Source organism: Euleptes europaea, chromosome 1, assembly GCF_029931775.1.
Source record: "Euleptes europaea isolate rEulEur1 chromosome 1, rEulEur1.hap1, whole genome shotgun sequence".
In the NCBI taxonomy this organism is placed as follows: Eukaryota; Metazoa; Chordata; class Lepidosauria; order Squamata; family Sphaerodactylidae; genus Euleptes; species Euleptes europaea.
The window spans coordinates 57,970,199-57,997,614 of record NC_079312.1 but is presented as its reverse complement, the minus strand read 5'-3'; the positions used below and the strand labels follow the sequence as shown (position 1 = coordinate 57,997,614).

The 27,416-nt window shown below is 41.3% G+C and overlaps 1 protein-coding gene across 1 annotated transcript in view; it reads right to left on the bottom strand.

Annotated features, from left to right (window-relative positions):
- The window catches only part of EEFSEC (eukaryotic elongation factor, selenocysteine-tRNA specific), a 210,495-nt gene that overhangs the window by 33,324 nt on the left and 149,755 nt on the right, over nt 1–27,416 (bottom strand). The window contains exon 6 of the mRNA XM_056846950.1: nt 20,637–20,793. Within this exon, the coding sequence (XP_056702928.1) occupies nt 20,637–20,793 (157 nt within the window). The remainder of the gene's footprint in view (nt 1–20,636; nt 20,794–27,416) is intronic.

The following is a 27,416-nucleotide window of genomic DNA, read 5'->3' as shown; positions in this document are numbered from 1 at the left end:
AACATAATACTGTCATTTCAATTTATAAACTACTAACATGAAATATAAGTTTCCAGGTTAGGGTTCATGATAGGCTCATGATAAAGCAGCTTTCCTGAAGCTAAGCAAGTCTGGATATGGTCAGCTCCTGAATGAGAAACCTCCTAGGGACCTGCAGCTCCCCTGAATTCCACGATGGATGAAGAGAAGGCGATAAACATAATACTGTACGTGAATAAGGTTAAACACTCCTTTGCCAAATGGCAAGGGGTAAGGTTGACAGAGAATGTAACCAGGTATTTCAAAATTTGTAGCGGTAACTTGGCATAAAGATACTCTGTGGAGAGGGGACTTTAGTCACCACTGTCTCCCCAAAGCCTCTATGCTACTGTCAGGAAAGGAAAACGCCGGGGGGGGGGGGGAAGCCAGGTCACAGCAACCATGGTTTAAATTGTATATTGTTACGGATCTGGATTACAAATTGCTTTGGGAGCCAAACTGGTTAGAAAGCTGGTTATAAATATTATAAATTAATAAATGTACGCCCTGACCTGGATGGCCCAGGCTAGCCTGATCTCGTCAGATCTCAGAAGCTAAGCAGGGCCGGCCCTGGTTAGTATTTGGATGGGAGACCACCAAGGAATACCATGGTTGCTGTGCAGAGGAAGGCACTGGCAAACCACCTCTGTTAGTCTCTTGCCATGAAAACGCCAAAAGGGGTCGCCATAAGTCGGCTGCAACTTGAAGGCACTTTACACACACACAATAAATGTACATGTACACCTGTGTGGTATAGTGGCTAGAGTGTCAGGCTAGCATCTGGGAGACCCAAGTTCGAATCCCCCACTCTGCCATGGAATTCTGCTTGTTGTCCGTGGCCCAGCAATACAGTGTCAGCCTAACCCATTTGTAGGGTTGTTGTTATGAGGATAAAATGAGGGAGAGGAGAACAATGTAAGCCACTTTGGGTCCCCACTGGGCAGAAAGGCAGGGTATAAATGAAGTAAATAAATAATCACTCTTTCATCAGTAGAAGAGAAGTTCTTATGCTCTACAGCAGGATTGCTAGCATGTCCATACTCCCCAATCCCTGTTCAAACTAGAGGGGTGGGGTTTTTTTTTTTTTTGAGGGAGGGATAGATCCTGTTGCAGTTCTCCTTTCATGGACCTACTAATACTAAGCTCAAACACCATAAAATGTTTCCCTCCCTTTCTTCTATTTTTAAGATGGCTCCAACAGCACAGAAACCATGATACTCTAATTACTTAGAACATATGGTTTCAGTGTACGTCTGTTTGAACAGTGTACTACGTCATAAGAATGCAATAACCATAAATGTTATGTGTGACACTATGCTAAGAATTGTCTTGTATGGGCAACAGAAAGAGGTACTTCACAAAATATCTTTCATTTTTAACAGAAAACTGTTCCAAGTCATCAGCAAAAAAGAATGTGGAGGAAGCTGGAAGCCTATGTTGTTCTCCTACTAACTCCATCTTTAACACACTACGTTCTCAGTTCTCAAAACATTATGCCTACTGATCAGAGCTACAGTATCAAGTAATTATTTTTAGTTTTAGGTGGCAAACATCTGCTCTGTTCATCCTAAATACTTCTCTCCTTCCTCACACAGCTTGAGGATATTACAGCTAGATTCCATCCATTCTCAGTGTGAACATACTGGCAAAGATTGTGATCACAAGAACATGAAGCTGGTTCAGGGCATGCAGGAATGAAGCAGCCTGTGTTCTCACTTAGAGAAAAAGTGACAGCAAGAGTGGTGAATAATTACCTCAGAATTTTCAAATGTGGGTGACAAAAAACAAGACAAAAAAAAACCCCTCACCAGCTACCTTTGTTTTTATTCTAAGCCTTGGATCAGGTGAATATCCTAAATTTCTTTCTTTGGGTTATTATCGGATGGATATTTTATTGTGCAGTAAATGAACACACAAGAGGTACCAGGCACCATCCACAGTCAATTAATTCCCACTGAAATAGAATATACTTACGATTACTGTGGCTTAAGACCCTTACCAGTCCTGATGATCCATGAGCACCACTCCATTTGGCCCTCCGAGGCATCTAGGCACCAGCAGCCAACTGAGTCTCCATCCAGCAACCTACCGCTCTCCTGGACCACCAGACCCTCAGAGGAATTTTATCTTGTTCTTATAATACTGCTGCCGCTAACTGGCCGTTTTAGGAATCACATGCCAAGAGGGTCAGGGCTCCCAGCTTCTTGTCCCTTTAACTTAAGTTCTTTAACTTAGAAGTTACAGATTTCTAAAAGCTTCCAATTACCTTGGAGCCTTTGTCCAGGCAGCCAGCTCTTTATCTACACCATTTGGTAATGGGAGCTCAGGTGTGAGAGCTCCTTCCTCCAGATGGAATCAGCCAAGACGGACCTGCAAAATGGACCCCTATTCCTCCACGCCAAGGGATTTTACTCCTCTGTTTTCCCACCCCTCTGTGGGTCAACAAACCCTTTTCTGATATCTCCAGGAAGATAAAACCTAGCTCTTTCCACCCCCAAGTCTTTGTGTCCCTCGTAGGTGTCAGATTCCAGGTAAGTTCTGAACATTTCATTGTCTCTAGCCAGGAGGGCCACTAGCTTTGATGTTTGGTACATGGCAAGGCTTGGGAGCAACTGATTCCCCCTTCCTGTTTGTCTTCAGCTGAGAAACACTTTTAAAACTCAATGTGGAGGTATTTAACAAGCCCAAACCTCCAAACAAAAGGAATTTATCCACCACCACCCCTTAATTTCAGTAGGACTCAAGTTGACAATTTTTTTCTACACCATATCCACTCTTGGCTGCAAATACTACAATAAAAAATAATGCTGATATTCTTTTAACTTCCTTCATTAATGTACTGGAATCCATTGTGCAACTCTGGCCCAACAACTGCATCACTGATGACAGCATTTTCAGGAATTTAGTCGAGAAGACCGTGAAAACTGCTTGGAGACACCGCAACTGAAAGAGGACACCATCTGAGTGTTAAAAGTCACCCCCAAAAAGCATTCTGAAATAGAACAAACTAAATAGTAGTCCATTTCAGCACTTTTAGTGCAGATGAGGAGGCAGCAAGGTAAAGGGCAATAGTTCAACTATTTAAAAATGCCAGGCACTTAAGAAATCACAGTTGCCTTCTGAGGTGAATTTTACCAAATAGTCTATTTTTGTTTTAAAAAAGAACAAAATTTACAAAGATTTTATTAAATTCTAAACTCTTAAACAGGCTCATAAAGCCAGAAAATATTTATCTGGTAGGGTGGCAGCCTAATAAAAATTTTATGAATCTTTTACAATTGCCCCGTCAAGGGGCTAAGAACTCAGGCACCTCTCACCCTTCTAAAGATCAACACACTCAGAACTCCTGCCCATCTGTCAAGATCCAAAGTAGAAATGACAAAGCTGGAACTGGAACTCCCTTTCTCTCACACAAAAGCCAACACAACATACATTCCTTTGCCCCTCGGGGTGTGTCATGGAGAAGTCCCTTCAGAGCACTGGCCACACTGTTCTTCACTGTTAAAAGTAGTAATGAGAGATTCCCTATATTAGTACGTTTCTCAGCACTGTTTCCTTACTTCACCTACTAAGCATTCTCACCTGTTAGAAATGTGATCTAATGTAAGTATTTGGCAGCTTGGCTTCACATGCTTTCAAGCTCAGACACTGTATCATGTTTGATTTTTCACTGTAGCCCCCTTCTAAGTTTTCTGAAGAGTTGGCCATTGGTGGTGGATAGTAAGGTCCTGATTAATGGACTTTGTGGCACAAAAGTAGACACTAGTTGCCACACAGTCAGGGCAAAATAGTTTTGAATGGCCGCATAACAAGAAATAAGGATTTAATGCTTACAGCATTATTTAACCAAGTTAGTTTTATTGTATGGAGTTGTTTCCAAATTGTTTTAATTGCTGTGGTGAGCTATCTTGAGCATCTACCAATAAAGGCAGGCATAAATGTTTGTTTTGTTAGTTAAAAGCCATTTGGAGCTTTCTGGAAAACGTTACCATGAGATTCCTAACGCCAGTAGTAACTTCTAAGGTATCAGATGCTCAACCTGTACATTTAAAATATAGATATCGTAAGTTCCATGTACACTTTCTCCACTATGCAAAGCTTGCCCTTGGTACTGCCAACTTGCCATAGAAGTAAACACCATAAAACAATGATATAAGAAATAGCTCCCAAATTAATTTTAATTAGTTATGCCCTTTTTTTCAATTGGAGGTATACTGATCACAAGGTCACCCAAGAGTATATATAATAAGGATGGGCAATATGAGTACGATATTAATGACACAGATCATAATCATTGACAATTCTGAGAAATTTCTTAATGTTTAGAAACAAAACACAGTAAATACATTGCTTGCAGTGTTTTAAAAGTTAGATAAATTACTCAATGGATATTTAAAGCATGCAGTAATATTTTGAAAACACCAACTGGGAACCCACAGAATGACAAAGTACTAAAATGGGTGAGATTATCCCTCCTTTCAAACTCACCCCTTTCAACCAGTATAAACCCTGCATGCATATTATAGTATCAAACAAAATGAGACTACTAAGATGTTTCCATTCTTTCCCGCTTCCACCCATAGAACATTATTTCCAAAATCAGACTCCAGTTTCATTTTAAGTGATCCATCTAATCAGGCTTCCATCATTTGCCATGAAAGTTTCCTCCAACAAACATGTGCCAAGTTCAATTTGTCTGCTTAATCCATAATTTTGAACATGCTGCCAAGAGATGGTTTCTAGGGCCATCTCTCTCTCTCTCTCTGTCTCACCACAGAAAAGCCCCACCCATCTATATGGCTTTGGTTTAGCAGTTATGTAACATAGCACCATATTTCTTGAAAGGAAAGAAAGATCCCTCCAGTGCAAAAGTATGGCAGGGACAATTCTTTGCCATTTGCTGACAAGACAGATGCTTCCCATCACCAAAGTCATGTTTGTATTAAACAACAGATATTTTAACATATTATGTTACACCATCCATCTCTGTGAACTGCCCATCTTGTAAAATTCTTTTAATTACGTTATTTTCTCTTCACTATCTTCACTATCTACTGTTATTCATAGTATTCTTGTCTTTTGTTTCTAGCCTTAGCTATTAACATTGTTGCGGTGGTTCTTAGATGGAGAGGGTGATTTATTGTTTAATAACTCAGTCTCAAATGCTTCAATGGGGACTGTTTCTTTCATGTACATCCTCTCCCCCAAACATTCAGGGCATTGCTTTTGTGGAAAGAAAAATTTTGGATGTTGAGCCAATGGCCAATCCTTGCCCTGACACTGCCACTTATTTCTTGGGAAGCACAGTAGTATAACCTCTGAGCTCCATCGGATTAAATTTCAGCATAATGTTCTCAACAAGAATCAGAAGAGCACTGCTAAAGTGCACCAGGAGGGTAAAATGCCAACTGTCAAGATGAATGGTTTGTTTTTATTTTTATAGAGATTTTCTAAACTTCAACTTTCACCCTGGCTCTCCCCTTCATCTCACTCTTTTCTCCTTCCTCCAAGAGCTACCTCCAAAATGCCCATCTGTCAGTTTCATTTAATAGAAACCTATAATTCCTAGCTAATGGATGCACTTGGCTAAGGAAAGATAATCTCCTTGGGCTTGCTTCAGTTGTTTCATCCCTGTTATCATATTAATATTGATTAAATGCAAAGCACAACGTTTAAGTGAGACTGCACACATTATTTAAGGGGGACAAAAGAATACAATGTTGGGCCTGCACACACTTATCTACATGAGAAACAGTCTTCTTCGAAAGGCCCACTGCTTTAAATAGGATTGTTCTTCCTGCCATTGATGGTGTGAAGCTTTTGCTGAAAGGCTATTTCAAGAGCTCAGGTATCTTGCTGGATCCTGGTCTCCTGCTGGAGAAACAGGTGTCCGTGATAGCAAAAAATGCTTTTCTCCAGCTACATCTGTTTAGGAAGATGGCCCCCTATTTGCAGACACTGATCTGTCCGATCCATGCTTCTGTGACCTTGAGGCTAGAGTAATGTAACGTGCTCTACATGGGGCTACCACACCTCAAGACAATCTGGAAACAGCTGTTTCCAGATTGTAAAATACGGCTGTTTGTGTGTTATCTGGGGCTAGCTGATAGGGCCAAGTTACTTCTATTCTGAGATCCTTTCACTGGCTCCTGATTATTTCCTAGGCCTCATTCAAGGTGATGGTGCTCACCTTTAAAGCCCTTAATGACCTGGGGCCCACACACTCGAATGACTGCCTCTCCCTGTATGTAGCTACTTCCACCTCCCCAGCAAGGTCTATTATCAGTCCCTCTGTTATGTAAGGCGAGTTCTGCCAGTCTGGTTGTGGGATTTTTTTCCATGGCTGCCCCATGTCTTTGGAACAGCCTTTTGGAAAGGTCAGGGGAGCTCCTACTCTCTGGAAAGACTGCCAACAGAGCTGATCTAGAGAGCTTTGAAGGCAACCTGATTCTGGATAAATGGGGAATAACCTTGGTTCTTGTAGGTTATCCGGGCTGTGTAACCGTGGTCTTGGTATTTTCTTTCCTGACATTTCGCCAGCAGCTGTGGCAGGCATCTTCAGGGGAGTAACCTCCTCTGGAGGAATAACCTCCCTGCTGGTCAGGACATCAGTGGTTTTAGTTTAGTTTTAAATGAGTTGTTTTTAATGTCTGCTTTATTAAATTGTTTATATTGTTTTTACATTGTTACCTATATTGGGTCCTGGGATGTCTGGCACCAGGGCAAGTGTGTGTGCATGTGTGTGTATAAATAACTAAAATAAATAAATTTAGTTGCATTCATGCTAATCACAAATAATTTCAGAGGAATAATGCACATCAATTGATCCCTCATACGTGGAATCAAAGGTGTCACTGGGATTGTCAGAAACTGCATTGGAATGATGGAACCATTTGCTGGGATTGTTGAACGGCAATCAGAACCATGCTGTTCTATAGTGGAGTTCCTCCAGTAAAGCCTCATGACAAGGAAACTTTTAATTTCTCTTATAATCCCTCGTAGGTATTTTACTAACCACATAAATAAATCATTCTTACTTGTATGAGGTTAATCTATCAAAAGTAGCAAGCATTTAAAATGGAAAGTGCTACCACCATTCAGAGCCAAATACTCAAAAAAGCATCATTTCCAAACTTAAATGCTTTTCTTAAGTAATATACTACACACTTAAAAATCAGCTAAATAGAACCTGGAACTAATTAATAATACTGAAGCAAATAAAGTTATATTCAAATTCATAAATAAATGCAAAGAACCATCACTGAGATTCAGAAAACATTTTAACCCATCATAAAATCAGAACATTGTTGCTGTTTGAGAATAGGGGCAAAGAGGATGTTTGTGAACAGGAACTTCCTATTCAACATCTATTAGGTATGCCCACACCTGCACCGTTTTTCTTTTGTGCTTACAGTGAGAGAGTATAGAAAAAATAAGTGTGGTAGATAAGACAAACTGCGACTATCATATACAAAATTCCATTTAGTTATATGACAGGGGCTTAGGCAGTGATACAAACAGTCCATGGGCTGTTAAATCACCCCTCCCCCACCAATGTTTGTCTGGTAGCCAACTAGGAAAAAGGATGATGTCCAACAGTGGCCAGTATAGGTTGATCTTGACATGATCAGCCAAATTATGGAGATGCAGATTTACCCACCTCAGTAGTTTGACTGGATCAAATGCCCTGAACCACAACCTGACCAGACAGCTCAGGTTTGCAGAGGCAATGCCATGTACAGGACCAGTCTGGGCAATCAACCAACAGGTATCACATCAATGAGAAACACTGCATTAAAGGTGGCTTGGAAACACACATAAGGAAAACAGATTAGACATTGGTTCTTGTAGGTTATCCGGGCTGGGTAACCGTGATCTTAGTATTTTCTTTCCTGACGTTTCGCCAGCAGCTGTGGCAGGCATCTTCAGAGGAGTAACACTGAAGGACAGTGTCTCTCAGTGTCAAGTGTGTAGGAAGAGTAATATATAGTCAGAAAGGGGTTGGGTAGATTAGACAATTTGTGTGAGAAAGGTACAAAGAAAAATGCTACACTTTGCAGCAAAACCAAGAAAAAAGGGCTGTTTGAAAGTGCCCATAATGGAATCTGCTTTTCCCTCCCTACCTTTACAAACATTAGCAGCATGTAGATAACTGCTAGTCTGAACACATCCTGACTGTTCACAGAACAAGTTCCTTAAGACGCTGCTGAAAAACCAGATATTAAACTGAGGAAGGAACTGAGAAACAACATTCAGCAATGTACAGAGTGATCCCAATAGGATGCATTTCTGAAGTAGTAAGATTTTATCCTATTAATACTTCAACAATCATAACCCATCAGTATAACTTCTGCTTGATCTACTTACAGTATGAGAATCTGGTACTTTCAATACCATGGAAGGAAAAAAGGGATACCCTTTCAGTACAGCGATCTGAAACATGTTCCTGAAATATAATTCCTTTTGAAAAAAATCCACGTCTTTTACGTAACACAACGAGTGAATGTTAATCAGCAGGACTGAGTGCCACTGCGACCCAGGTGATGCCTGAAAGTTATGTCACCATGTCAAGCATCGGGTTTAGGAATTCCCCCAATATCTAAGGTAAAGACAGAAATGACGTCACTATGTTGCTTTAATTTGTTTCTCTCCCCATTATTCTCCCACTGTTCCACTGGGAATGGAGGGCAGGAGCACGAGTTTGCCCACTGATGCAGGGTGAACAGTAAGGTTATCACTTACATAGATGAGGTCTGACTGCAAATTCCAGCACAGTTATGGATCTGCTGAATTCATTTGACTAAAGGCTCAGCCGCCATTCACATCTGTAAAATGGGAATAATAGCACTAAACCCACAGGAGGGTCTGACGAGACCTATTACTAAAAGCTACTGTATTCACCTATTCATTATTAACAAAATTATAGCAATACTATTAATGCTAACACTACATACAGTCTGTGGGAAAATACCTATAAGAAATTCATTATTTTCAAAATTTAAATTCACTAATTAAAAACTTTTGAACAGAGGCTACTGAATTTTTCACATGACAGAAACCAGCCCAGAGTATAATTTCTGATTTTAAATAAATTAACTTTGTTTACATTGAAATTTAAACTTGAGTTCACTAATTCAAGGGACTACTTCATCTAAACTTACCAAGTTGAACTCAATCTTACTTTAGGAATAACATCTAAATGTTAAAAAAAATCTTAAAAGTTCATTAAAAATGACACGGACATGTAAGGATTGTGTCCGTTATGACAGAAACTAATAACAAATACCTAAATATTCATGCTATCACATTCTATGCCTTGGTTGCCAATTTGCTTCTAGGCACAAGTCAAAATTCAGAAATATATTTTAAAATTAATGCTTTTAATCCCTAAATTCTATGTCTGCCATCTTTAGAATACAATTGCTAGCCAGAAAAAAAATGTAGTCTCCATTTGGGTGATACCTTTGCCTGAAAAGGGATGCTATGTCTTAAGGAGGAGAGAAGTTATACCATGGCTAGGAAAGTTCCCCTGAGATGTCAAGAAGGCTAACCTAACCTTTTGAGATCCATATAAACAAGCAACTGAACATGGAAAGCATTGAACCAAGAGCCTGTTGTTTATCTAACCCCTGTACTGCAAGAGACATCAATCCCTGCCTTATTAAAGAAATGCATACACTAGCCCGGCATGTCTACTTAAACAGCTCTCTCATATTCACAGTTTCTCAGAGGTCGGAGGAAGTTCTAGAGGGGCCTATTCCATAAATAAAATCCTTCTGCTTGGCGATAACTAAATTGTATTAAGACTGGCTCAGACAGCTCCAATTAGAATCCTTTGGCGGGGATGGACTAGAGAACTTTATATGAGATTACTCACAGATATGGGCTTTCTCTTACCCCCTCCCATCCGCTTCTCATTCTAACTCACCTTTACCTGCATACCAAATAAAAACAACACAAAATCTGAAACACACTCTCAAAATTCCATCAGCGTAAGGGCAACAGAGTTATCTCAAAGCCAGTCACAAAAGCTACATATTTTGGGTTTAAATTGATAAGGACTCCAAATTATTCTCATAAATCAGGGTCAGCATCAGATCTAAAGGGTTCTAATTGAAGAAGGAAAGATCAGTGGGTACCCAAGGATACTTACCTGTGGGTATGGAAGAAAGATATACATCAGGTCAAAAGGACAACAGAAGGCATACAGTTGTTGAGAAGCAATGAAAGCCCTGCATGCTGCCCTCATGAAGATTAGGTACCCTTTCTAGGTGAAGAAATGCACCTTGGATTTAAGAGCTGTATATGTCCACAGCATGTCAACCTTGCATTTAAAAGCATTTCACTAAGTCTAAAAGAGAACATATTTCAGAGGTGTTTTTTTTTCATTACTCCCCAAAATTTCCATTTTTGGCATTGGAAAAACTGAAAAAAGTCCTCAGGGGAAAAAACACCAGTCCCCCCCCAAAAATAATTTTTCCCCCAGGTTTTGTTTCAGGCATTTGCATCTCTAAAGGTAAAGGTCCCCTGTGCAAGCACTGGGTCATTACTGACCCATGGGGTGACGTCGCATCCCGACGTTTACTAGGCAGACTTTGTGTACAGAGTGGTTTGCCAGTGCCTTCCCCGGTCATCTTCCCTTTACCCCCAGCAAGCTGGGTCCTCATTTTACCGACCTCGGAAGGATGGAAGGCTGAGTCAACCTTGAGCCGGCTACCTGAAACTAACTTCCGTTGGGATCGAACTCAGGTCGTGAGCAGAGCTTGGACTGCAGTACTGCAGCTTACCACACTATGCCACGGCCCTCATTTTGCATCTCTAGTGGGAGCTAAAGACACATCTATTTGGGAAAGCATTCTTTGGATTCCCATGAGCCGTGATCTATTTTACTTATACATGTAGGATATTTCTATGCCACCACTTCAGAATCCTGCTTAAGATGGCTTTCAATTAAAACATCACACTATTAAAAACACCATTAAAAAGAAGCCACTGGACAGCCTCAAAAACTATCCATAAAGCGAGGGCAGACCATTTAAAAAGATAAAACCCCTAATTAAAAGCCTGAGTGAAAAGATGCGTTTTGGCCTGGCACCTGAAAGAAAATAAAGGAGGGATTAGGTGAGCCTCAAAGGGGTGCGTATTTCAAAGGAGAGGAGCCACTCCAGGAAATGCCCTGCCTCTAGTCACTACCCGCCTCACCTCTGAAGGTGGGGGGCACAGGAAGCAGGGCTTTAGAGGCAGAACTTAACTCGAGAGCTGGGTCATATGGGAGGAGATGGTGATGGCTGTTTGTTGACAGTGCACTTCATGATTTTTATTGATGGTATCTTATGTCCCTGTGCAAACCCAGTATCACACCACCTCAAGCACACTGTGGAGAGCGAGATATGAATATTTTAGTGTGGCTGCTTTACTGAAAAGAATATGCCTTCTAGTCACACAATTTCGACTATCAATCTGCTAATCCTCTTCTCAGCGGTTTTGCGACCAAACATGAAATATTGATCTATAAAATAGCAGCAAGATTCTAGAGAACAAAAGAGTCACTATTCACAAGTCAAGAGAGGGAGTAGTATAATATGAGGGGTGGAAGTATTTTAAAAGCCCAAGTATAAAACCAAGTATCGGTACAGTTAGATGGCCAGCATCAAATCCATGTTCAACTTCCAACCATGGGGGGGGGGGGTTGGGGGGATTGGCTCCTAAATTCAGATGAGCTTTAGAGATGGGGTGTCAAACATAAGGCCCAGGGGCTGCATCAGGCCCCTTGAGAGCTCTGGCCCGCGAGTCAGCAAAGGCAGCCACCACCACCCCACTCTCGATCTGGGCTGGGGAGGCTTGGCCCGGCACGACCAAGTGACATTCATGTCATATCAAGCCCCTCGTAACAATTGAGTTCGACCCCCTGCTTTAGAGGCTTAAGTGCTTCAGCTCTTTTTTGCTAGCCTTATGCAGGTAACTCAACCATGTTGTGTGGTAAAAGAAATTCACTGAGCTGTTAACTACAGAAACCGTAAACGGATAAGCTTTTACACACAAATTTTGCTTTATTAATGAGCCATGCTCCTTATCTTGCATTTGTTCGCTAGGGCTTTGCTTTAAGATAAAACAGTTTGGCTTAATACAGAGGTAAAAATGTATTTTACCTCTGTAGCTGCCTCTCTACAAACATGAGGGGTTCAAGTTAGTGAGGCCTCTCTGCATATTGCTGTGAAAATTCATAAATCTAGCTCCATCAACAGAGACTCAGAAGAAAAGTCAGGGATGGCTCAGGATTTCATGGCCTCCATGACAACCATGGGCCCGTCTCAAGGTAATAATTAGTACTACACATTGTGCAAGAGGAATATGATCTGAGGGTGGAAGAATTGGTGACACAAGCAAAGGATTAAAAAAAACGAAGAAGAAAAAACAGAAAAGTGAGCAGGCTGGGTGATTAATGGTATTGATTGGGATGCCTGCACATGAGGCGAACCAAGCTCATTATTCCTATTCATATCAACTGAAACTGTGCAATCACACTGACCTCCCCACCACCACAGAAGTAAGCTATGAACATGAAATTTATGTGCCAATTACCACTGTTTTGGAAACAGATCAAACAGTTAAGGCACCACAAAAACCTCTTTCATCCAAACCTCTTCAGTCATGCCTCTTCTTCATCACTTAGGGTTACCAACTCTGGATTGGGAAATTCCTGGACATTTGGGGTTGGAGCCTGGGCTGGGCAGAATTTGGGGAAGGAAAGCATCCTCAGTGGAGTATAATACCACAGAGGCCACTCTCCAAAGCAGCTATTTTCTCCAAGGGAACTCTGTAGTCTAGAGATCAGTTTTAATTCCGAGAGATGTCCAGGCCCAGTTGGAGCAACCCTATCATCACTGCATCTACATTTTCTCTCTCCCACCCTTCAGTGAAGCAAAGTTTCTACTGGATGTGTAAAGTGCCATCAAGTCGCAGCCGACTTATGGCGACCCCTTTTGGGATTTTCATAGCAAGAGACTAACAGAGGTGGTTTGCCAGTGCCTTCCTCTGCACAGCAACCCTGGTATTCTTGGTGGTCTCCCATCCAAATACTAACCAGGGCTGACCCTGCTTAGCTTCTGAGATCTGACGACATCAAGCTAGCCTGGGCCATCCAAGTCAGGGCTAAAGTTTCTACTACAGCCATATATTTGTACCAAACAACATTTTTTTGTGAGAACCATGACAATGAGGGAGTACAGAATTGAAGGTCAGGCTCCTCTTGATGGTAACCCCCCCCCCCAGTTCATTAAGAAAATACAAGGCTTATTTTCTTAGTGGAGGCCATAGTTACATCTAATATGCTTGTTATAGAGGTCAAGCATATACATAAAAATTAGTTGTATTGCTCATTTCCTTTACAAACCACCAGGAATATTTTCATGATTTTCTAAAATAGAAGGGGTTTCAAGCATTGAACTACAGGTAGAAATACTTTGTTAAAAACTAAGGGGAAATGTATATCAAATATTTCAATTTTGCTTTTAAATGCACATGTAAATCATTTCTTTTTGGGGGAAATGAATGAAAGAAAAGACCTTAGCATTTATATAGCACTCCCAGTGTTCAAAGTGCTTTATACACAATGGGTTGGATCCAGCTCAAGGACCTTCTGAGGTCTGTACCAGGATCCCAGGCCTTCCTGGCTCTCCCCCCTCTTCCCTACAGTCATTTTTGACTAGAGTAATAGCAACACAGGTCAGGAGGCTGCAGAGGGGAGAGGAAATGGAGGCAAAATTGCTTTCCCAGTAATCACGGGATGCAACCCATTGCCTTCTTGTAATCTTTACACCGACTCTATGAGGTCACCCAGATTATTATTCCCATACTACAGATGGGTATTGAGGCTGAAAGGCAGTGATTTCCCTAAGACCTCCTAGTGACCTTGTGGCAAAGGCAAGATTTGAACCAGAGACCTCTCAAATTACAATTCCTTCTCTTAGCTCCATATAGTACACAACCAGCCTTGTTGAGTGAAAGCAAAGATACAAACATAATTTAGTCAGAGAAAACCAAAGAAAACACACCACAAAGAATAGTTATGCTTGGACACAAGTTCATCTATCTACTTACCCTCAGAAAATGGGAAACTACAGCCCTCGATTACTGAAACAAGTATCACAGAAAAACAGCTGATATTTCCATTTGGCTCATTTCCCCTTCTTATTAAAAGCACTATGTTATATATTTAAAGTCAGACTAACTCCTTAGAGTTCAGTGAACGGCTATGAATATTTTGGATATGCACGGCTTCTTTTGAAAGAAAAGTGGAGCTGCTTTTAAGCACATGTGTATAGCAATCTCTCCTTATACAGCTGTGAAAGAGAAGGGATAAAAAACCCTGTAGGCAAAAGTGCCACATAGCAACAGGAAGAAGTAATGTTCTAAGAACTACCTGATTAGGTCCAAGGCAGGACAATGAGGAAAGCCTGGGAATTATCTGGTATATCCAAACCAAACAGAGAAAAGAAAAAACTATCATCAACTTTAAATAAAGGTAATGCTATAACATCAAATTGAATCCAAGCAAAGCTTCTGAGGCAAATCTCATAGCAAATGATACAGTTACAGAAATCAAGTGGAACTGACCCTGTCCATCATGCAAACATCACCCTCCCATCCTAGATGAATGTTTGCATGGGAAGGAACCTTCCCATTTGACTACAGCACGCGGTTCCTTCATGTGTACATTACCACAGCAGTGGGGGGGGGGGGGGAAGCGTGAATAAGCAATTAGGATTTTTGAGCTACTGTGCATCTTCCATGAAACAGTACTTTCTTTTCTCCTCTTTTAAGGATGTGCTACTATGCTCACTTACCGTATATACTCGCGTATAAGCCGAGTTTTTCAGCCCAAAAAAAGGGCTGAAAAAGCCGAACTCGGCTTACATGCGGGTCAATACGGTAGGGAAGGGGAGGGAGGAGGGAACTTACCGCCGCCGCCTTTTCCTGGCCAGGAGCGGCCGCCAGAGGCCCCCTGCGGCCGCAGGGAGGCCGCTCAGCCGCCCCCGCCTTCTCCCTGCCGGGTGCGGCCTCCAGAGGCCCCCTGTGGCCGCAGGGAGGCCGCGCCGCCGGGCCCGCACCACTTCCCGCTGCCAGGAGAGGCCTGGGGGGGACCTCCTGCAGCTGCAGGAAGGCCGCCCCCGCTGGATCCGCCGCTTCCCGCCGCCAGGAGCCCGGTCAGGTAAGCCTGTGGGGGGGAGGGGTTATAAGCCAACCCTCAGCTTATACGCGGGTGCCTAATTTTTCCCCATTTTTGGGGAGAAATTAGGCACCTCGGCTTATACGCGGGTCGGCTTATACACGGGTATATACGGTACTTGATAGTGTGTTCCACTGAATTCACAGGGGCTTCTTGTCATGTAAATATTCAAAGGACTGGACTGCGAGTGTGAGACACAGAATATAGACTGGATGCTAATACTGGATGCTAACTAATACTAGATGCTAACAGATTGTGCTTCATTCAATGTTGATACGTCTGCAGGGCCAAGAAAGTCTGCAGAGCCAAGAAAAACAGCTAACTTGCAGTTACAACTGTCCCTGAAACTTTCTGTGTATTCAGCACCAATAATTTCCTAAGTCATGTTTAGAAATAGAGAATGCTTGCAAACACATGTAGGGTGGGCTATAAGTTTAATAAAATTAATGAATAAATAAATAAATGTGTATATGTAGAAGTATCATAAAGGCTGAAGATCAAGGTCCCCCACCCCAAGCCTTGGAACAGATCGTTGCATTCAGTTATGGCACATGTGAAGTTCTGGAACCTCTTTGTTAAAGCCAAGCCTCTTCTCCCCCATCCCACATGCTAGCATTGCAAGATAAGGGAAAGTGGCTGTGAAACAGCAGGCATAGTTGGAGCCAAAGAGTCTGTCAAAAGGGCAACAAAGATGGCAACAAGGAACATCTAGTACCAAGCAAGAGTTGGGGGCATCCACATTTTGGACCACAAAGGGGAAGGATAAAAGAGGTGAAGAAACAGCAGAGAAGGGCCAGAGCCACTGTGCCATCATCAACCTTGCAAAAGATGCAGCAAAACACTGACCAGAGCAAAGTTCTACTTTCCATCATCAGCAGAGCTCTCATGTCGAGCAGCCTGCTTGGGCAGTCCTTGAATGCAATTTGGCCTGGCCAACCCAACTTCAGGTGAGAGTGCAGTGTGGTTAGCCTAGGAGGCATAACAGTCTTCAATAAAGCTTTATTTCAATTAAAGGATCCTTGCCTGGGTCTCTGAATCTATTCATTGCTGGATACAAAGTTCACAGGCCCAGAGCCCTGCCCTAGGATCACTCTATGGACTTATCAGCCCTGTGGTACAAGAGAGCAAGGGACCACAGACACAATTTTGAACCTGAAAGTATCTTAGAACTGTACCCTTAGAAGCAGTTACTTCTTTACATAATACTTAATCATCACATTATCTACTTTATCATCACAAACCTTAACTATGACCATTTCAATCTCCCTACCCATAGGAAATTGGACCGCTTTTAGCAGCTTAATTATTTTGATGTTTTTTGTAATATCCCTCTTATTTTCTGAGACACAATCACAAGAATGTTGACAACTGAACAAAAATCAGGGACTGAAGAATAAGCAACCAAAGGCATACAACTCCTGGAGAGCGGAGAACCCTACCCAGCTCCCTGAGCCCTCAACAGGTACTTTTTACACATTTCCATGCTTCCCTTTTCAACCATAAGGGCAAGAACCTTGCTTTGTTTTTCAAATGAAAGCTGGGAATCTTGACGCTGGCAGCAAAAACATACCACTACCATTATTTGTTATTTAACACCTAACTGCCCTCTACAATAAGGCTGTCTACAGAATATAGCAGGTTACCTCTCTGTGCAATCTATTTAGATATTGCAACTATGGGTTCAAGCTTTTTTTTAAAAAAAAATCTTAACTATTGTGTCTCAGAATGAAGTCATCTCAACAATTTCAACTTTTCAGAAGTGGGAGAAGTTTGCATGCATGTCCTTCAAGGAATTAATGAAATGATTTCCAAAGAAGGCTGTTTGAGCAAGCCTTCATGAAATGAACTTTTTATAAGAAAGAACAAGAAGCATAACAGTATGCTTGGGGGGAGGAAAAGAGAGGGGGAATGTGACTAACTAAACATAATAAAAAAACTTTTAAAGAAAACAAAACCACAAACAGGATACAGACATATTAAAAAAGCAATACTGACCTAACAGTGGAATGTGAACTATATATGACTTAAACCACGTCACATCCACTACTCTTCCCCACACAGAAATGTTCATAGCTCTTTCAGAAGCAAAAGAGACACACAGCAATTTTCTAATCATACTTTTATTTTCCACAAAGCATGCTGTTTTGATTGTACAAGACTGTCTCGTTCAAGCCACTTCTCCTGTATTATGGGTGGCAAAGCATGAAGGTGAGCGGGAAGGATGCCTACTGCAGAGTGCTGTGACATCTTATAAAAACCTAGCATGATCTATACCACAAAAATTCAAAGACTGCAAGAACAGAAACAGATAGTTGTCTACCTGTTCCTTTGATTCACCATGCAATACTGGACAATACCAAAAGCTAGGAGATAAGCCCCTCTCCTTCCCATTCTGAGGCCTCAGGGGAGGTGGTCTGATCTCAAACAGAACAGCAGAAGGCTCATTGGCTTCCTCTTGGCTCCCTCTCTCTCAGCTGCCTCTGTAGCTCAGTCCTTCTTTTCCTTCTTGGCCGAGTGTGGCGCCTTCCATTTTATTGGATTCCCTAGCCCCACCCCCACCTGGCCTGTATCCAATCCCCTTCCTCCTGCTCCACCTGGGAGGCTGTAGAAGGAAAGGGAAGCCTTCCCTACCTCTTCCCCCTGCTGCCTGTTTTCCCTGCCCTGCTCCTTCCCCTGGCTGTTCAGGACTGCCTCTTAGTTTCTCTTATCCTGGCCTTCCTTGAGTCCAGGCTCAACCTTGCCTTCTGACCATGCCCCTCCCTATTCCTGTCTGGTTGCCTGCCTCTGCCAGCCTTCCCCGCATGAGTATGTTAGGCCCCCAGCTGTCCTCAGCTCAGGCAGCCGGGGCGGGGTCAAGTCGGGGACAGGCGTCAGCTCCCAACAACATCCTACCTCCATTTTTTTGTGAATCTTAGTTCAAAACTCAACAACAAGAACATTGCCACCACATGTGGATAAAATTGGCCACTGGAAAATTATAAAACAAACAATGGCCAGTGCATCTTCTATACATCCTAGATAAATTATATTATATACTTTACATGACAATGTTGTCTGCACAGGACTTTTTAATTTTTTAAAACTAAAACATAAGTGTGTGCTCACAATTAAAACACTTGCTTGAATCTAGCACAGCATTTCTGTGCCCATGAGGTACAATTTTCTCACCGTCCTCCTCCTGCTGCATCCCATAATGCTGTTTTGGGGGGGTTGCCTGGCCCCCAAGAGCAGCATTTTGCAGGGCATTTTGGGCTGTAGAAGGACAGAGAAGAAGAGAAAGTTGCATTCTACAAGCAAAAATCCTTCGACTCATATGGAAATGCTGTGCTGGATCCAAGACATTTATAGCATTTCTCCCAAGAATCTGACATTTTTACTTGCACAAAGCAGAAAATATGTGTAAATCTTTTGTAATATAATTTGAATATACCAATGATAAACTACTATTTTCCTTTTAAAATACATGAGAATGGAATAGGATCCCCTCTGCTGATGTGAATGTATTTTAAAGGGAACTGTGATGACTGTTACAAATTTGTGCCCTTTACAAAAGTTTGCACAGTGTATTTAATCTTAGGTACAAATACCTGTGTACAAAATATAACTTAAGAAACTCACCGACCCATCTAAATTAACTCTTTCAAATGACCATAAATTTAACAATCTGTACAACTACACACCATTGAAAATTGAAGACATTGCCTTAAGGCACTATAGTCACTCCAAGTAGCCAGATTAATAGTCAGGGGACTATCTGAAACATCGGGGGGTTTTTTTGAAATCAAAACAGAAACTGAAACTTAATTTCTGAATCTAGGAATACCTACTTTTTTGCTTGCTTAGCTAACTTGCATTTCTAAACAAACAAGTCATTAACTCTTAAATTCATTTTTGGCTTCTATTTGAAGCAGTCAAAGCAAAAGCTTATAAACAGAGCCTTTTTTTTTGTTTAATTTAATGTGAAATAAGCAGACCATATCGCTGCACAGCAGTTACTACATTGAAAAATAATATAGGAATGAAAATTATTGCAAGTTAATAACTTAATATTAATATGTTTTTTTCATACCCCAATGCAGTAAGTACTGGGAAAACAGAGTAAAAGTGGAAAGTATCAGAGCTCTGCTTCAAACCAAAATAGCTGACAAAGGCTGATTAGAGTAACCTGGTTTAGTAGAAGATGTCTGCTTTCAAAATAGCCTGATGCAAGCTGAATTAGGGTCTTTTTAAAAAAATCATTCAGTTTTATATTTTAATTAAACATTCAGCATGAGGGGAAACCTAAATCAACTATGGCTATTTGGGCATGGTCTAAATATTCATAAGAAAAGGCATACATACAGATGTGACTGGTTTCCCTGAAGAAACCTGGATCCTTAATATGGTTCTCAAATTATGCTGGAGGCCAGGGAGCTGTCTACAAGTTGGTACTGAAAGTCCCTCATGGGACTCACAGTTCCAAATGAGTGGTGCCTTACTGGGTTGAGAAGAATATGAAAATCTGTACCTATCCAGAATTAAACAGAGCCTGCGTATTAACTTTTAGTTTGAACTTACTTGCTCTGTGTGACCCTACAATATTTGTTCTGCTCATTATAGAGTTACTCAACACTGTTGAGCAGATCTGTAGATTATAAAAAAGCTTCTTAAAACCATAAGTTGTTCCGACAACAGTAAATGCATCTGTAAAACCAATTCAGAAGGCTCCTAACCTGGATTAACAGGTAGCACCAAACAACCTTGACTACATTTTCTGTGGTAAGGCAGAGTCGAAGTTTCTGATTTCTATTTATGTTAGAAATCACAATCTGTGTTGAACATTTGCATATGTAAGTCAGCCCCGATATTGCAAGATTACAGGTAATGGCTTGTTTTTTAAATTTATTTTTGGATATATATACCCCGCTCTGTCCCGGCCTAAGTGTTTTTATAAAGTGTTACATGTTCTCAATAAATAATAATAAAGTAGGACTAAGCTAAATATTCACTTGTGAACATTTTTAGCATGAAAACAGAGCTGGCAACAGTGTTCCCAACCTAATCACAGTCCATGCAGTTCCATATAACCAGTGAGATTTGGCTATTTAACTATGTCAGAAAGACAATGCAGAAAGACAGGCAATGGCTGCCACACTACAAACACTGTTGTCTTCCATTCTGAAAAAAATTGCTTTAAAATAATATTTTCCACAGGACTGTAAGATGTTCACAAAAAAGACTCCATTTTCATTCACCTCTGATCACGGTCTCCCCATACATACTATTTATGTACCACAGGTATATCTGTCTGCATAATACAACACAACTGGTCCTTCTGAAGGAAATTCAGATTTTTTCTTAAAGACAAGATAGTTCTGAATTTATGCAAGCAGCCAAAATAACAACTCACCTGAAATGTGGATTTTGAATTTCCCACTCTGCCCAAAGCCACCTTCTATTAATCCTTCCTCTCCTGTAGACAGCTTGACCTTTAGCCCCACAAAAAGTTGTATGTTGGTCTCCTTTTTAAACAATGAGCGACCGATCACACTGTAATCATCACAGAGCTGGAAAAAAGAAAACACACCAGTCAGTTACAGTATTTTAATTTTAAAAAAAAATTATACTGGCTTGGATCCTATGGACAGCCTCTGCTAAAGGCTGTGCTAGCACATCCATCTTCTGCTAGCACATCAATTTGAGCAAGATCTAAGGTTTTCAAGGAGCCCTTGTATCAAGAGAAGTGCTTGCAGAAGAGGAAGACCGCTCTGCAGCAGAGGCTGTCTAGCGCACACATAACTTGCCCACAGGATCCAAGCCACTATGTCTGTGGTAATGTTGCCTATGATAACAATTGGTGCGTCTACTGTGATTGCATGGCTCGCTCTGTTCACCTTTGGATATCATCACCTGATGGTTGCAGTTACGATATGGGAGCCAGCTGTATCTCACTGCATATGCTTATCATATAAAGTTAAAATTAGCACTGCAAAGCAATATTTTACGTAATGGAATATGGCCTTTTTGGACGTGGCACCATGCCTTCCAAGACATTTGCTTGGTGACTTCACTATTAATGTTTTGGGATCTAGCAAAGAGTTTATATTTCATAAGGTGTTTACTCAATTGGTTTGCAGTGGGCTGCTCTGTTGTGTCTGTTCTTTTGGTTTTTTTCTCTCAGTTTTGATACATGGTATTTTCTGCTGCTGGACTGTTTAAGATGATTTTTCTTTTATTAACAATCTTTTATTTATAGGTATTTGAATTTAGATGGCCAGTTTGAACACATTTATTATTTGAGAAGGTAGAACAAAATAATTTCAACACAATAAATATAAAATAACAGTGATTCAACCCACTCTCACAGGAAAAACGGTATCCAATTTTTTTCATTCCAGGTTCCAAGAGTAGGATTGCCAGCTCTGGGTTGGGAAATACCTGGGTTGGGAGATTTTTGGGGTGAAGCCTGAGGAAGGGGGGTTGGGGAGGGGAGGGACTTCAATGGGGTATAATGCCATAGAATCCACCTTCCAAAGTGGTCATTTTCTCCAGGTGAACTGATCTCTATCTCCTGGAGATCAGTTGTAATCTCAGGAAGATCTCTAGTTACCACCTGGAGGTTGGCAACCCTATCCATGAGGGAAGGGAAATGTGTCAATTTGACTGGTATTAAAACCCAGAAAAGGTTAGAAAGACATGAAAACTTCAATTTTGCAAGCTTGGGGCAGAGAAGTTGTCCCAGGAGACAGAGAAACTATGAGGAAGATATGCTAGAATCAAGGTGGGTGAAGGAAAGATATAAGCTGAGAAAAAGGAACCTAAGCAAACAGTTGGTGAAGGAGAAGATGTTTGAGGGAAAAGAAAGAGGAGACAGGGAATTGAGACATGAAAAGGTTAATGGGGTTGAGTTCTTAATAGACTGGACAACATTTAGAAATGAGAGGCTATTTGATATATAGAATAACAACATTAAGGGAAACAAGAATGCTAGGGAAGATTGCCAAGTCTCTGGGAAAACAGGATAAAGTAGATATTGGGCTCAAAAGCAGGAGCCTTGGGAATCAATGGGTGGTGGAGACATGATTTTTTTAACAAATGAATGACAGGGCTGTACACTGTTGGCTTGAAGGAAGTGGGGAGAAAAGGAAGAATGGAGGGCTTGGCCAAGGAGAGTGGGCCAAAGAGCCTGGAGGACTCCATACTTTTCTAAGTGGCATAGAAGGGGGAGGCTACCAATTCTGAAATCTACTGTCACTTCAGCCTTTAAAGAAGCAACATAGACCAAGAAGCTTGTGGAGGAGAATGGCTAAAGCTACCAGGCCATTTAGTTGCTGGCAAACTTTAAACATTGGTTCTTGTAGGTTATCCGGGCTGTGTAACCGTGGTCTTGGTATTTTCTTTCCTGATGTTTCACCAGCAGTTGTGGCCGGCATCTTCAGAGGAGTAACACTGAAGGACAGAGACACTGTCCTTCAGTGTTACTCCTCTGAAGATGCCTGCCACAGCTGCTGGCGAAACGTCAGGAAAGAAAATACCAAGACCACGGTGTCCTTCAGTGTTACTCCTCTGAAGATGCCTGCCACAGCTGCTGGCGAAACGTCAGGAAAGAAAATACCAAGACCACGGTTACACAGCCCAGATAACCTACAAGAACCAATGAACTCTGACCGTGAAAGCCTTCGACAAAACTTTAAACACATTGAGTCAGAATTAATTCTGCCATAAATATATCAAAAGTTCTCAGAAACTTGACGTTATTCATATAGATGGATCTACCTTATCAGCTTTCAACTCCTCACTAACTTCATTTCAACAGATCCTTTCACCTGCCTGAATAAGGCAAATTGCTACAATGCGGTTTTTAAAAATTCACCTTTGCAAGGAGCACGTAATCATGTTGGTTTGTTAAACCCAACGTCTTTAACCAGCCGTATTGAATTTTAATTTCAAGATTATTAACCCAGTGGGAGTCACCATGCCAAGTTTGGATTCATAATTAAGCAATCAGGTACAAGAGGCAGCAAGCTTGTTGCACAGTGAAAGATAAACGACCCTCCCGGGGGCACTGGCAAAGCAGAAGGTGCAACCAAGTGAGCCTAATCCCAAAGGTGTGAATATCTTCGGATGCTACTAACCCCCGAAGTCACTGTGCCTCTGTGTCATAACAAGAGTCTTGACTTGTGAAGAGAAATAAGAAAATTTTGCTTTATTGAAGAGAAAGCTACCATTTGATTCTTTGTTAAATCAGCACTACAGCTCAGTGTCATGGTGGTACCCCAGAAAAACAAAACATTTTATTTGGTTCGTGCAGGTTGCAGACTTATAACATTTCTTCTTGCAACAATTCTAGAGGGTAAAATAAATGTAACTAGTATACACCAAATTTTGTTAGATGCAGTCATAAAACAGATTATGTGGTCCACAGTGAATCTGACAGACCCCGTTTCAAAATCTAACTGCAATGAAGTCACTAGTGGGTAACTTTGAAAAAATGAATAATTTATTTTTATTTAAGGAGCAGTCCGATTATTCCTTATACCTCTTCAGGTCTCTGTTCACAAGAGGGATACTGAGGATGAAGAGGTTAGGAGGAGGAGGGCTGAGGAGAATATGAAAAGTGCATTATACCCTTAATCCTTCCTTTTCCCGGTGTATATGTTGCTTTTTGGCCCATGATCCTCTAAGCAGCTGTGAGGTCCAAGGCGATGGTCATGACACATCAGGGTCCAATTTGCCTAAAATGCCTTCCTTTGACCTTAGATAGAGAGGGGCAGGGGTTGAGCACCACACTATTCCAGTTGCTCTCTCCTAGATCTACTCCCATTTGAGCTGGGAGACAGAGCTGAACCATCCTCCTCTGCCTCCACCCTCAAGTCTTTAAAAGGCCTAACCAGGCTTGGGACATACCCAGCGGCCTCTGACTACCCAGAAGCCCTTTGGACAGATGATAAACTCCTTGAGGGACCAACGGTGCCTTCTGAGCAATCTTTCCCATACTCCCAGGATAGAGCTTCCAGACAGCTGACTGTCTGATGGCTAGCTGTCAAAGAGCCCATTCAGTGACTGATGGACTCTGAAGGGCCACCTGCTTCTGATACGCTGGCTAGTGTGTGGACCTTTAAAGGGTGCATCTGTGGTCCCACTGGGCCTGGTGGATGCTGAACATGACAATGTGGGGTGCCAAAAAGGAGGGGGATCTGGTGTTTTCCACACCGCCTCCTGACAGCACCCAACAAAAATAAAAACATTAATACAATCCAACAAAAGCAACAGAGCAGAGCCTCACAAAAGAACCAGAACACATTTTGCTTGCCCTTAGTGGCAGAAAGACTGAACAAGCGATTTAATTCATAGTTCACCTTTCTCACAGACACTCAAGGCAGATTACAAAATTAAAAACAATGTAATGTTATAATGCATATAATGGAACAATGCAAAAAAAAACAACTAGATTACAAAATTTGCCACCAAACAGGAGTCCCTATTGAGCTATAGCATGCACCTGGTATCAAAATAATATAAATTGAATAAGTGCAATATAAAATTATGTCTGATCAATTAGCTCCATGAAGGCAGAAATGTTTTAGAATAGCTTGTCATTTTCTCTCCCTGAAAGTCAAATGTCACTACTGCACCAGCCGCTCAGCTCAATCTCTTCATTCTGCCTTTAATCCCCTCTACCTTCTCAGAACATCTACCACGGGAATCACTGTGCCTGCTAGCTGGATAGCCTTTTCGGCTTTGGGTTCTCTCTTTCACTCTCCCCCTCTTCTTTCTGGTCATAAAATGTGAAGTTAAAAAAAAACCTACTGCCACAAAGACAACAGCGGATGCATACTCGTCTTCTGAGGCAGCAGACAGGGGCCTCGCAGTGAGGGCAGACTAATTTTATTAACTTCAGGGAAACTTCAAAAAGCTTAAGGGCTTTAATGCCAGACAGAGGAGACCCCAAAAGTCAGTTTAAGTGGTGCATAAACAAAGGATTAGGTCAAGAAAAAGCTGAAGGCTCCTTGCATTTCTTGTTTATATTGTCATATGACCTAGTGGGAGTGGAAGAGGGTTGCCTTTCTGACTTTAATCCCCCATGGTGTACAGTGGCGCTTCAGTTCACTGACCTACATTACAATAATATTTTTTTAAAATTTATGGGCAGAGGTGCAGCATCAAACTCACTTAAAGAGTTTTTAAAAAGGAAAATGAAAATGGGAGGGGGGACACAAATGTTTCTGACTAGTACATTCCCTCTCTCTCGCTTAGGCTGGATCAGCAGCTTAGAAAGGGATTTCAAGTTCAAAGGGACAGTTTCTATTGCTCTTGTTTTATAGTTTACACCACAGGACACAATAGCATTGGATTTTATGGGGAAAAAACCCTCCCCCATGGTTTTTTAGTTTTCGGGGGGAGGGCGGGGGGGGACAAATAGTACTGTATTAACATAGGTGAAGAGTCAGTCCCTCTCTCTCTCCCTTACACACACAAACTTTAATACAGAGTACACAGTTTTAAAATCCTTCGATTTAAATATTATTTGCATTGCAGTATTATGTTTGCAGTGCTGTAGCTACGTTTTGTGTGATGACATCCAGCACAAACTCATGGTTTAATTTCATTGGGAAAAATGTTCTTAAACAGAACCTCTTTCCCCTCAGAGACTCTAAAAGTCAATTCTAATTTTAGAATAAAGCAAACAGTTTGTCAGCTTCTGAAACACCTCACTGCTCACAGTGCTTCCACGCATACACACACACCCCGCCGCAACCTTCTTGGGCCAAAGGGAGGATGAACTAAGTGGTTGCAAAAGAAAACTAGAAGAAGGAGACAATATAAGGGTTTTAAAGAAAGAAGAACACTATACATAATCTAAGCATTAAAGATTCATATAGCATAATCAGAGCAAATACAGGCAAACTTGGGGGGGTTTGGGCGTATAATTTATACAAGATTCAACATTAAGCTTTTCTTAGCACAAATTTTAAAAATAAGAAAAGCCATGCTGGATCAGACCAAGGACCATTAAGTCCAGCAGTCTGTTCACACAGTGGCCAACCAGGTGCCTCTAGGAAGCCCACAAACAAGATGATTGCAGCAGCAGCATCCTACCTGTGTTCCACATCACCTAATATAATAGGCATGCTCCTCTGATACTGGAGAGAATAGGTGAGCATCATGGCTAGTATTCATTTGGACTCCATGAATCTCAGGTCATGGATAGGCAGTTATCAGCCCCTTACCTAACCTCAATTACTTCCCCAACATTAAGATAGGCCTTTTCTAGGGCTCGATTTGACACCCTTCCATCCGCTGTATTCTCAGGAAGATTTCTTCATTACCCAAGAGAAACACGCAAATGTTCTTGTCCCATGGATACAGTGAAGACGCTAGCACATATTTTGCTCCATTGTGAACATTATGATGATGCCAGAAAGCACTTAGTTACTCCCCTCCTACCTCGATTTGTACACTCCTACACCTCTGAGGCCTCCTTGGTAGAATATTTATTGGAAGATAGGGTGACTTATATTTCATATTCCGTAGCAAAATTTTGCTCTTATGTTTGCTGGAAACGGAAGGCATTAATGAAAAATAAAGACCTTATGGGCAAACCTTCAGATTAATAAGTATGGCTATAAGTGGGAGTTGTATAATTTTAGCATAGAATGTATATTTTGTATGTTTTTGTATTTTATGCTGGCCTTTGGCTGTAATAAATATGATTGATTTTGACTCCATGAACATGTCCACTCCTTTCTTAAAGCCTTCCAAGTTGGCAGCCATCACCACATCCTAGGGCAGGGAGACCCACAATTTAACTATGCATTGTGTGAAGAAAAACTTCCTTTTATCTATAAGAAAATTTTAAGGCACATTATCTATAATCCTGGCCATGAATAACTTCGGGATAATACTACAGAGTTGGCAAGCTCATACGGTTATAGCTTACTGCATGTATCAGGTTGTAGTTTTCTGCACGGCTTGCTGTTTATATATTTTTGGTTTTGCAGTGATTTCAAATTTTTGTAATTCAGTTGCTACATTGTTTACAGCATATTTTATGCTGTCTTCTTTATCCTACTGTTCCTTCATATTTGAGTCTTAGCAAGAAAGGTGGCCTATAAGTACAGTAAATAAATAGTGTCAACGTAAACCAACTTATACCCTTCTAAATGCACTGAAGTCGATGGGCTTAGAA